The 12,797-nt window shown below is 38.8% G+C and overlaps 1 protein-coding gene across 1 annotated transcript in view; it reads left to right on the top strand.

The window, feature by feature from the left end:
* Positions 1-12,797, top strand: part of caskin1 (CASK interacting protein 1) — a gene marked incomplete at both ends in the record, with an annotated part of 137,574 nt that overhangs the window by 66,936 nt on the left and 57,841 nt on the right. Inside the window, one exon of the mRNA XM_083897004.1 lies at positions 2,125-2,176. Within this exon, the coding sequence (XP_083753130.1) occupies positions 2,125-2,176 (52 nt within the window). The remainder of the gene's footprint in view (positions 1-2,124; positions 2,177-12,797) is intronic.

Genomic DNA, 12,797 nt, shown 5'->3' with positions numbered 1-12,797 from the left:
CCTGAATAACGGGTTTTAAAAGGGTTCTTGGTGGAACCCTCCAAGTAGGGTTCTCCTATGAGGACAAGCCGAAAAACCTTATATGGTTCTACTTAGCACTTTTATTGCTAAGAGTGTAACATCAGTGTAAATGTCAAATGAATGACAATAGTCCAATATCTCTTAGCAGAATGCTGTTGCTGATGTGAAAGTAAACTCACATTGACTTTATACAGGTTTGAAAATACTATGTGAATAACATGACTTTTCAGAAACTCCTAAATCTCACTGTAATGCATATATTATCTTAGTGGGTGAATATCAGGTTCTGTGGCATTACACCCTGGTCCAAACACACAGGATGTAGATAGTGCCTTTGAAAGCTCTTGGCTCTTGTGTGTGTGTGTGTGTGTGTGTGTGTGTGTGTGTGTGTGTGTGTGTGTGTGTGTGTGTGTGTGTATTAGAGTTCTTATGTATGTTTGTGTGTGTGTGAGAGTGAATCCCTGCATTTAGCGGCCAGAAATAGCCTGTTAGGAAATCAATGTTCCTCTCTCAGTGGCGCTGGGAGCTGTCTCCTGCACAATAGAGGGACTGTCCTGTTTCCTGCACCCTGGAGGGAGAGTGTGTGTGTGTGTGTGTGTGTGTGTGTGTGTGTGTGTGTGTGTGCGTGTGTGTGTGTGTGTGTGTGTGTGTGTGTGTGAGTGTGTGTGTGTGAGTGAAGCGGGATAAGAGTGAAAGCAGAGAAAGAGAGCGTGCAGGCTTATATTTAACAGGAGACAAGATCATTCAAAAATAATGTGGGTGAAAGTCACTTAAATGTTCTATTTGACTTGATTCTCTGACATCCACATGTGACCTGCTGCGTTTGTTGTGTTCCGTATGCTGTCGTTGCTGCAGTGTCGCTGATAGTATTGCTTGACAGAGCCCGTTTTGCATCATTTCTGTTCAGAAAGACCAAACAGAGTGACAGAAAAATAACGAAATGTATGCACTGTTACCTTTTAAAGGTGCATTATGTAATAAATCATAAAATCCTCCTAATATGTCACAGAGACTCAGGAATAATGTTCATATAACAAACTGAACTCACCAACAACAACAGTACAGACAAAATATTTGCATTAAAAAAAATCTTTTGCAGACTGCAAATCATGTTTATGTTTTGAAATCATGTTTTGGCATGTGGCGCCACCTACCGCCGTCTACCAATCATTGCAGTCAGTAGAGTCTCAGCTGCTGAGCAACCACGGGTTGCCAGTTATGTCAGAAAACGAAACCTAAAAAGACCTCGGTATTTTGAATTTGAATGTAGGAACCATTTTTGGCCACATTCTTACATATGGCACCTTTAAAGTACAACTAATAAACTTTCAAATGAAAACCTGGCCACAAACATCACTTTAACTGCGTAAAATAACATAGCTAGTGAATGTTTTTTAACCATATACAGGGGAGTTTAATGTAAATAAATACAAAATAAACACAGATCTTTTTAATTCATAACCATTTGGTGATGTAGCCCATTTAGCTTATTTCAGTGCCAGTTTCAAATCTCAGCTTTATTCCGGGGCGACACGCTGAGTGATGTAACCATGAATGACAGCCACATATTATCATCACAGGAGCTCGTGCTGGAGGAAAAATGATGATTCTTTTACTGAGAAACAGTAGGCGAGGTAAAATGTCACGACCGTATGACTCCAGCGAGTTTTTCCTTTCAGGGGAAAAGTGTAATAATTATGTTTTTTTTTGTATATTACACAATGATATCATTGTGTTATATACAAATCCATCTTCTAATGCTTCATCCTCCACATGAGGATCGCGGGGGGGAGTTGTGTCAATCTCAGTTGAGATAAAGCAATAGGCGTAGTGATGTGTTCATCACGGGGACACATGTAGAGACAAACAACCCCATGTTGTATGTTTTTGGACTGCGGGAGGAACCCGGAGAACCCGGAGAAAACCCACGCAGACACATGTGGAGAACATGCAAATTCCATGCAGAAAGGCATGGATCTCAAACCCGGGTCATCCTTGCTGCAAAGGCAGCAAAGAGTGCGAACCACTACAGTAACCAACCGTGTCGTCTGTATCTTAAAAATAGACATCATGTTCATGTTCTACTTTTCTCTTCTCTTTCAGAACTCCTCGGCTCAGCCAAGAAAGTCAACGTCAACTTCCAGGACACAGATGGGTGAGTCGCTCTTTCATTCATCTCCATTCATATCTTTATATCCTTCTTCTCAGACCTTATTAATGTCCATCTCCTCCTGGTCCAGTTCACATAAAAACCTCTGTCTGCGTAGAATTAACCTGTGAAGGATTAGGCCTCAAATGACCTAAAGCTAAAGATCAGACTGTATGTGTGTGTGCATAGTATACTTGTATGAGTATCTATGTGAGGACCAAGAAATGTATAAACCCTACACTCTTAGAAATAAGGGTTCCAAAAGTGTTCTTCTACAAGGGCTGAGGGTCTACGTGGAACCATTTGCTTCTTTCCTGAAGAAAGGGTTTTTCAAGGGTTCTTGGTAACGCCAGAGATCCAGAGAACCCTTTAAAACCCCCTTTCCTGAACAAAGGATTGTAAAAGGATTCTTGGTGGAACCTTTATAAAAAAAAAAGTTCTACCTGGAGCCAAAAGGGTTCTCCTATGAGGACGAGCCGAAGAACCTTATATGGTTCTACGTAGCACTTTTATTTCTAAGAGTGTAGGGATGACATTTTTGGCTCGGCCTCACATTCTGTCTTAACCCTCAAAAGGGATTTAAGATTGGTTTTAGGGTTGGATTAAGGTAAGGGGTTAAGAACCTTTATTCTGGCATAAACACTGACCTTGTCAGGACCTGTAGTCCTCATGGAGACAAAAACCTGGTCCTGCAGAAGCAGAACCTCACTCCTAAGGAACTGGGGCTAATATATGAATTGTTGTTAGGTTAAAGGTGCCATATGTAAGAATGTGGCCAAAAACGGTTACTACATTCAAATTCAAAATACCGAGGTCTTTTAGGTTTCGTTTTCTGACGTAACTGGCAACCCGTGGTTTGCTCGGCAGCAGAGACTCTACTGACTGCAATGATTGGTAGACGGCGGTAGGTGGCGCCACATGCCAAAACACGATTTCAAAACATAAACATGATTTGCAGTCTGCAAAATATTTGTTTTAATGCAAATATTTTGTCTGTACTGTTGTTGTTGGTGAGTTCAGTTTGTTATATGAACATTATTCCTGAGTCTCTGTGACATATTAGGAGGATTTTATGGCCAGTTGATTTAGATTTATTACATAATGCACCTTTAAAGGTTTATTAACTGGTTATTGTTAAGGTTAAGTTTGACCAAATGAATGGAAGTCACTGCAGTGTCCTAAGAAGAATAGCTCCTCCAGTGGACACACCCCCAGCATTTCAGCGAGAGAAATGTGACATTTTCAAAACTTTTTTTAATCATTCAAAATTTGCCACGGTGGTTAAGGAAACACATTTTCCAAGAGTGACAAGAGCTATATTTTTCTTTCAATGGCTGATGATATTTCACAGTGACTGACAACATAAGTAAAGGGCAGTAAACAGAGTATCTGAGAGGACGGAGGAAGGAACATGTGACGTGCAGATGCTTCACTGCAGACATCCGTCACTTTGTTACCAAACGGTTTGATGAGTAAGGAAACAATGTGGACTGTGGCCTTTCCCACACGACCAGATGTTTACCCAACTGAACGCGACCCGGTTACCAAACATGACGTTAGAGAATAACAGTAGGGTATGAAATGTCGTTCTTCCGCACGAGGAGACATCAATCCACAGTTGACACACTGTCGTCTGAGTCGGATTTAGATGTGTTTGGAGTGAATTCCAATTCCTCGCTTAACCCTCAATCTCAAAAATGTGCGCTCCCTCTAGTGCAAGTGCTGTCCCGATTCTCAGAAAAATTAAGTTGAGGGTCAAGTTTAAGGGCTGTATCGCCCTCAATATTGAGATTTTTTCCGAGACCACCCTTGGGAGCAAGGGCTACCCAGAATGCATTGCGTGTTTTGACAAAACAAAGATGGCGGCGAAAGCAGCGAAACGAGTACGCTACAAATGAAGTATTTTCTTTGTTAATAGAGATATAAAAATGATGAAAACCATTGTATTATCTTAGTTTAGGCCCATATTATGGATTACTGACGTCATTGTTTTGCGTAACATTTATTTTTATTTTACGATCTTTTGTCAATAGCCGGCCGGTGTGGACAAGCGATGGTTTGCTATGGTTTACTTTTCAATAAGTCGTGGTGTGTGGTAACTGTCAGCTGAATATGTCCGTGGTTGTGGTATTTGTATGAGTATCATCTTATAACTAACTGACAACCTAATAACTTGACTGACAAACGGATCGTGATAAATAATCCTGACGTAAATGTGTTCTTCTTCTTCTTCTTCTTTTTTGGAGTTGACAGACTGGACGCAGCTTTCGTGTTATTCTGCCCCCTACAGTCTGAAGACGTATCTGCATTTAAGGGGTGTCCCATTTCTAAGTGACAAAATAACCAGTTAAGATTAAGGGTTGAGATAGGAATTGGTATTAGCCCTTGATGTTTAGAATGTAGCCGCCATTAAACATCGACACATTATTGATGTTCTTCACTTGCTCCCTCTCTTCAGTTCACCTTTTTAGCCTCTTTTGTCTTTAATGTCCACCCAATAGTCCATAATTAAACTATTCACACACTATACTTAGCTAATTGTAGTGGACAATGTGATGGCTGTGTTTAACCGATCAGTCTGTACGTTTCCACACACACAGTTAAGCTGCGTTGCGATTGTAGCGTGACGACGCAATTTGATCGGAATCGATTTTTTTGAATGACGCGTATCTCATTTCCTTACACTAGGTGGCAACGTACTGTAAGTTTATTAATGTACTTAAAATGTACTTCGCCCTTCACAACAACCCACAAGTGACCAAAGTGCTTTACAAAAATAAAAGCATCGCAGACACACAGCATTAAAAACAGACGATAAAAACAAATTAAAAACACAAACGAATAAAAGGTGAACTAAAATAATAATTAAAAAAAGAATAAAAACACCACACTACTGGGTATTAAAAGCCATTCTGAATTCATATGTTCTAGTTTTGTATTTAAAAAAAAGGCCCAGGTCAGTGATAATAACACAACTCTCAGGGGGAGGAGCTTATTCCAGCCACTGAAAAGGCTCAGTCAGCTCACCGTTAAAAGTTTAAAATCAATTATTAGGTCATTTGTGGTTGACCTATGACCCAAAACAACTTTAGCAGACAGGTTATTGGTGCTAGTTCCATGCGACAGAGCATTATTTCGGTCTCCAGTCTGGATTTCACCTCAGTTTTGTTGCTGTTGTCTTTTTCCTCGTTGTTATTTGCGGATTAAAGGCACCATATGTAAGAATGTGGCCAAAAACGGTTACTACATTCAAATTCAAAATTCTGGGGTCTTTTAGGTTTCGTTTTCTCCTCCATTATAGCTTAGACGCGCTGTAAATGGCAACCCGTGGTTGCTCTGCAGCTGAGACTCTACTGGCTGCAATGATTGGTAGATGGCGGTAGGTGGCGCCACATGCCAAAACATGATTTCAAAACATAAACATGATTTGCAGTCTGCAAAATATTTTTTTTTTAATGCAAATATTTTGTCTGTACTGTTGTTGTTGGTGAGTTCAGTTTGTTATATGAACATTATTCCTGAGTCTCTGTGACATATTAAGAGGATTTTATGGCCAGTTGCTTTAGATTTATTACATAATGCACCTTTAAAAGGTAACAGTGCATTAGTTTTGGTAATTTTTCTGTTACTCTTGTGGTCTTTCTGAACAGAAATGATGCAAAACGGGCTCTGTCAAGCAATACTATCAGCGACACTGCAGCAACAATAGCATACGGAATGCAACAAATACAGCAGGTCACATGTGGATGTCAGAGTCTCCTGCACGCTCTCTGAACCCGGAGGCACAGTTTGGGTCCAGGTTGAATGTTATAACATACTGTATTTATAATTCAACTCCCAATCGCATTATTTGTGTTACTCTGACTTTGAAAAAAGGGCAATTTAGTGAAGTTTTAGTCGGATTAACATGTATTTAAAAAGTCTGGTCCACCAGATTAGAATTCTCTAAGGCTTTAATACTCCGTTCAAACTGAAAACGATCTGATCAAACACCTTCAGTCCACTTCGTATCCAGTAGAGATTACAAATCCTGACTCCTTAGTTGCTCTTTTTGTTTCTCGAGCTAATAGCAGATTATTTATGATACCCGGACACCGCGGGGCTGTGCTTCACTCATTTTAATTACTGCATGCAGCGCTTTTATGTCTCTAATTTATGTTTTTATTTTGTTTTCCCCCTGAATGCGCTGGCTTGTATTTTGCAGACTTTAGAAAATGAACAATAAAAGTCGTCTGGCAATATGTTCATGAAGACAAAGTGAGTTTTAACAGAAATCTGACCACGGTGTCTGTTTCATCTTAATTTGAAATTATTTATATGTTGATTCTACGCAGCAGTGTCACCGCTGTGGAACAGGGGATTGAGAGATATAACAGGGATCCCCTACTGTGTATATATACTGTATACAATGTTTTTTATATTAAACTGGGCCTAGTGTAAGGCAGAACAATTCATCCAAATGTTATCAAATCACATAAATTGATAAAAAGAGGTGCTAATTTATGAAAAATAGGAAAAAGTGGACTGATAGAAGCCAAGAAGACAACATCGACATAACAAGAACTTTGAGAGAATTATATTTTTTCATGTTGCACCTTGACACTGTAATTGTTCTAATCTTAATCCCAATCTAATCTGGAAAATAATTATAAAAAAAAAGAATGTTACATTTATAACAGGAAATCTGAGATATTGAGAATAAAAATGATCCAAATGATTGTACTGTATTAAGTACCAAGAAGATGACATCACCACAACCATTGGACAGTAAGAACTCTAACAATACTGTAATACTGTAACAAGAATAAGAATTTTTTTTTAATTTGTTTCACCTTGATACTGTTATTATCATATAATTACATTATTATGTAGTTATTATATCATTATTAAAGAATGCTACGTTTATAGCGTAGAGAGAGCGGAAATAGCTTCCACACCTCGCATGTGGACTAATTTATTTAATGTTATCATTATTTTTTTTATTTTTTTTACTTTTCATGATGACAGGTGAGACTCCGCCTCCCATGACCACACGTCCCTGTTTTTTTTAAGCTAAGCTAAGCTAAGCTAAGATAAGATGGTCCTTTATTCGTCCCCCGCAGTGGGGAAATTTAACAGTAAAGCTAACGATAATAAATAATAACCATGCATTAACAAGAAAGTACAATATAAAAATATATTAACACTGAGACTATATATATATATATATAAAAACTGAAATAAAGTTAAATAGAACAGTGTACGTTTGGACTCCCCTACGTACACATTGATATTTAAATTTGTCATTCCCAAAACTTCTTGTGAGCAAAATTGGAAACTGTGGGAAAAGTCAATGTTCGGCAAAAACTGTGCTGAATAAAGCGCTTTCTGTTACGTAACCCTCGCAGAGCGGCTCCGCCACGCTAAGTGATCGTGAACGGCCCTGATCTAATTAGCGTGTTTACTGTTATCGCTGATTTGGCCCTTAATTCCTCTCGCAGAATTAAGTGGTGCGGATGTGCGCGGCTAATGCTAACACTGCTGCGTGTTTGCGTGCGTGTGTTTGTGTTTGTGTGCAGTTTGTCGATGGAAATGCATTAGAAATGCATGTATCGCGTTGATCTGTAATGAGCGCACACTGAGATGAGACGAGTGTATTTTCTTTCAGGTCCGTTTGCTCCTCCTGGAGATCGTAATGAAGCTGCTCTGTAAAATGAGCTCTTTAATTAGGATATTTCTGCATCTGCAGTGTGTGTGTGTGTGTGTGTGTGTGTGTGTGTGTGTGTGTGTGTGTGTGTGTGTGTGTGTGTGTGCGTGTAATTGAATTACACAAGTGGTGCCAATCATCTGGTTCTGCAGCATCATAAAACATCGGGAAAATGTGCAAACTCTGGTCAGCACATTTCTCTTATTTAGATAATTAGAAAACAGTAGGAGTGGATGGATGGATGGATGGATGTAGGAGGCAGTTAGAGAGTTAGAGAGTGAGGAGAGAGGTGATGTAATGTCAGGAGTCCACAGAGTGGAGGTATGACGACAACAAAGAGTGAGAGGATGAAGACTCTTATTTATAAACCTTGACAAGTAGAGTCCCCATTGAGAGTGGTGAGCACATGACTAAAGCTCTGCTATTCAAAGCTGCTTTATACGACAGTTTTTCCATTCACCCACACGTTCATCTATGTGCAGCGCTTATTCCGCCACACGTCTTCCATTGACACACTGCCATCAGGAGTCAAAGTGTCCAGTGCCCAGGGATACATCCTGGATATTGAACCCTCAACCTTCCAGTTTACTACAGCTGCAGGTCTTTCCATGGTGGCTTTATTATTAACAATAAGCACATCGTTCATGTAGCTTAGCGGAAGCGTATTGTTGCCACACTTACAAAAAAAGTGGGGTGCTCAGTATTACATTATAACAAGACACTATTACGTTATAACGAGAAACTGTGACGTTATTCCGAGATAAGATGTTTTCTCGTTGTAACGTCAAAACATCTTATCTCGAAATAACTTGTTATATTCTCGTTATAACTTGATCGATTCTTGAAATAACGTGATAGTTTCTCGAAATAACGTGATAGTTTCTCGTTATAACAAGAAAACAATCTTATCTCGAAATAACGTGATAGTTTCTCGTTATAACGTAATAGTTTCTCAAAATAACGTGATAGTTTCTCGTAATAACGTGATAGTTTCTCGTTATAACGTGATCGATCTCGAAATAAGGTGATAGTTTCTTGAAATAATGGGATAGTTTCCCGTTATAACGTGATCGATTCGCGAAGTACGCGATAGTTTCTCGAAATAACATGATAGTTTCTCGTTATAATGAGAAAACGATCTTATCTCAAAATAACGTCACAGTTTCTCCTTATAACAAGAAACTATCACTTTATTTTGAGAAACTATTACGTTATAACGAGAAACTATCACGTTATTTCGAGAAACTATTACGTTATAACAAGAAACTATCACGTTATTCCGAGAAACTATTACGTTAAAACGAGAAACTATCACATTATTTTGAGAAACTATTACGTTATAACAAGAAACTATCACGTTATTTCGAGAAACTATTACGTTTTAACAAGAAACTATCACGTTATCTCGAGAAACTATTACGTTATTACGAGATACTTTTACGTTATTACGAGAAACTATCACGTTATTTCAAGATAAGATGTTTTGATGTTAAAACGAGAAAACATTTTATCTCGAAATAATGCGATAATAAAGTTTTTAATAATAACGGGAAAATGAAAATTGCAGCAGATTTAATAGATTTACTCTCAGCTCACTGAGGTGTTCCTCTTCTTCCTCTTTCCTGGTCTTTTCCTTGCCTTGTGTGCGTCACCACACCCCACTGAGTCATCTTAGCACCTTTCCTCCACAAACTGCTTTACTCGACGTGAAGAAACACTTCTTGTTCTCCTCGTTTCTGTGTTGTGTGGGAACGCAATTACCGCTCTCCCATTGTTTCACCGACGGGTAAAGAAGAAGAAGAAGAAGAAGACGACACAAGGAAAAATCCTCCGCTTTTAATACAACCAATGAATATAAAATGAATAATGGTTAACGCGTCAAAAGCATTGAAGGAGTAGTCGAAATAGAGATTTAGTGTAGATGCAGGCAGACTGACTGACAGACAGCGATTAACAAACAAAAGAGACACAAGACAATGTGATATATGAGCCACACACACACACACTCACACACACACACACACACACACACACACACACACACACACACACACACACACTCATAGACGTTGTTTGTCATAGAGGAGGCTTATCTGTACTGCACACCAACAGATGGGAGAAAGGAGTGAAAAGACTGATATATTGTCTTCCTCCCTTCTTTGTCCAGCGTGTGATTGTTGCAGCAGTGAGTTTCAGGAAAGACTGGGAGGCATAAAAGAATCTCTCGTTACTGAAAATAGGTCAAAGTGTGTTTATGTGTCTGTGTGTGTGTGTGTGTGTGTGTGTGTGTGTGTGGGAGCATATTGTACAAGGGTAACAGGTGAAGAAGGGGTAAAATGTGCTTGGATCATGTGTGTGTGTGTTTCTTTACAGTAACCAGACTGTAAAGTCTGGTTTTAACCACAATTTGCGGTGTAGTTTTCAACCGCAGGAGAAAAATGGAGGTGCATCGTTTCTCTCTCTCCAAACAATCGCTCTGACAAACGGTGGTGAAGAATTCCTCTGCAAACTCAGCTATTGGAGGAGACTGGTACACTCTCGTTCAAAAGTTTGAAGTCACATAGAAATTTCCTCATTTTTGAAGGAAAAGCACTTTTTTTTTTCAATGAATATAACATTAAATGAATCGGAAATACACTATACATACAATATTTCTACTAAATCAGGGGGTGTCAAAGTGTCTAAAAGTGGGTAAAAACTACTTTTCAGCAGTGTGTGAGCAATATGAGCTAAAAATGACAACACAATATTCTGTCCACATCAAAACAAATTGATGTGGAATCCTTTATACTTTAAAATCTAAGCAAAATTAGGATGATATATCACAGAATTTCAAGTTAAAAGTGCTCCTTTTGATGCAGAATGATGTGTACTTCACAATAAAAGCACATTTATGATGATATTACACAGAATTCCAAGTTAAAAGTGCTTGTTTTGATGCAGAATGATGTATACTTCACAATAAAAGCACATTTATGATCATATTTCACCAAATTTCAAGTTTAAAGTGCTCGTTTTGATGCAGAATGATGTGTAATTCACAATAAAAGCTCATTTATGATGATATTTCACAGAATTTCAAGTTGAAAGTGCTCGTTTTGATGCGGAATGATGTGTACTTCACAATAAAAGCACATTTATGATATCAAAAATCAATCTCTTAATATCAAATAAATCTAAAATTAAGTAAATGATAGTGTGGATTAGTGTGGACCAAACAAGCTTATTTAATGTTAAATGTACTACATTTAATTATGCGATCATTATGCTATCATTAAAAAGAGGAGGTAGTGTAACTTGATTGGCTGCAGCTGTGAAGTGGAAGATAATCCCATCTGCCCAGAAGTGTTAATATATATATGTATATATATATATATACATATATACATATATACATATATATATGTGTGTACACCACACTACAGCTCCAAAAACAAACAACAAAAAAACAAGATAGAAATGCAACAAGGGAGCGACCTGAGGAGTCGGCTTCCCGGAGAGCAATAGATTTATGGAAGAGGGGAGGATGCAGAGGACGGGGCTGTGTGGAGGGAAGTGGTGAGATCATCAAAGGCCGAAGAGGGAGGAGGAGGAGGAGGAGGAGGAGGAGGAGGAGGAGAGAGGAAGAGAGGAAGAGAGGAAGAGAGGAAGAGAGCGATCTGAGGGCACAGATGGAAGAGGAGCGAGACACAGGGATGTGGATTTGTGGGGGAGAATGGGAGACGGGAAGGTATAAATATTGTATGGCTGGTTTTACTACTTGGCAAAAGCGAGGGCTTTCCCTCCTCCTCCTCTTCATCCTCTTCCTCCTCCTCCTCCTCCTCCTCCTCCTCTCTCCACACATGTACCCCACTGACACACTCTGATGCAGCGTTGTGTAACTGTGTCCTTGTGTAAACCTGGTCGGGGAAAAGAGAAACCGTGACAGTGATGATGAGCACTGAAGAACCATGATTGCAATAATTTGTCTTTTTGATTAAAATGTTAAATAATGTGTCCCAAAAATCAACATTTTTAAAATCATAATGTTTCTCAGTGTCAAATATAGAATAATTTGGTGACTAAATCAGTCAGTAGTGATAATTATCGCAGTTAAATGTCAGATAATGGCGTCGCTCCTGAAAAATCCCCTTTATGAATACAATAAAAAACATGAAAAATTAGTTTTGTGAAATGTATAAACGTTTTATAGACACACTTTACATATTTGCTATTGATGAAAATGACTGGGGACGGGACGATAGCACTATTTTTTGTCATTTAATTCATTTGTGCTGAGTCATTTCAAAGACATTATATTATTTATTGACATTTTTATAGTCTGTATACAGTGGCACATGTGATTTATAGGATTTTATATTTAACTGGCTGATTGATTTTTGACCAGCGTAAGATATTTGATTGTTTTTTATCCCCCCGTGCTAACACGACGGTCCTTCTCCTTGACCTTGAGGTCGCTGAGGTCACAGAGGTCTGCGTTTGGCCTGGGATTCAATCTTCTGTCATGCATTTAGATTGAGTAATAACACGTCACATGACCTGACGTGTTTGAACCCTACGGTTAGATCACTTGGGGAAACACGGAGGTGGCTTTCAAAACCACTTTTCTTTTACAAATTTTACAACTGGAATAACATGGAAGTCTACGTAATTAAAGGCAACTAAATACATTATATAGCCACTTAATATCACACTATTGGAAAAGACGCATGTGACGTCATGTTTACGTGACTCCCGATAGTTAAAATTAATCTCTAAAGTACACTAAACTTAAAAAAACAGAGGCACACATACGCAGTACACAGGTACGCTGGTTATTTGGCGCTAAAGGAGCTAATGAAGGTAACTTGTAAACGGTGCCTGGACCCCAGTGCCATTTACCAGTTAGCTTCCTCAGCTCCGTTAGCTCCTTTAGCGCCGTTAGCGCGCCTACAGTGGAAC

This window comes from Microchirus variegatus, assembly GCF_963457635.1.
Source record: "Microchirus variegatus genome assembly, chromosome: 10".
In the NCBI taxonomy this organism is placed as follows: domain Eukaryota; kingdom Metazoa; phylum Chordata; class Actinopteri; order Pleuronectiformes; family Soleidae; genus Microchirus; species Microchirus variegatus.
The sequence above is the reverse complement of the archived record's forward strand: the minus strand, read 5'-3'. Positions and strand labels throughout refer to the sequence as shown.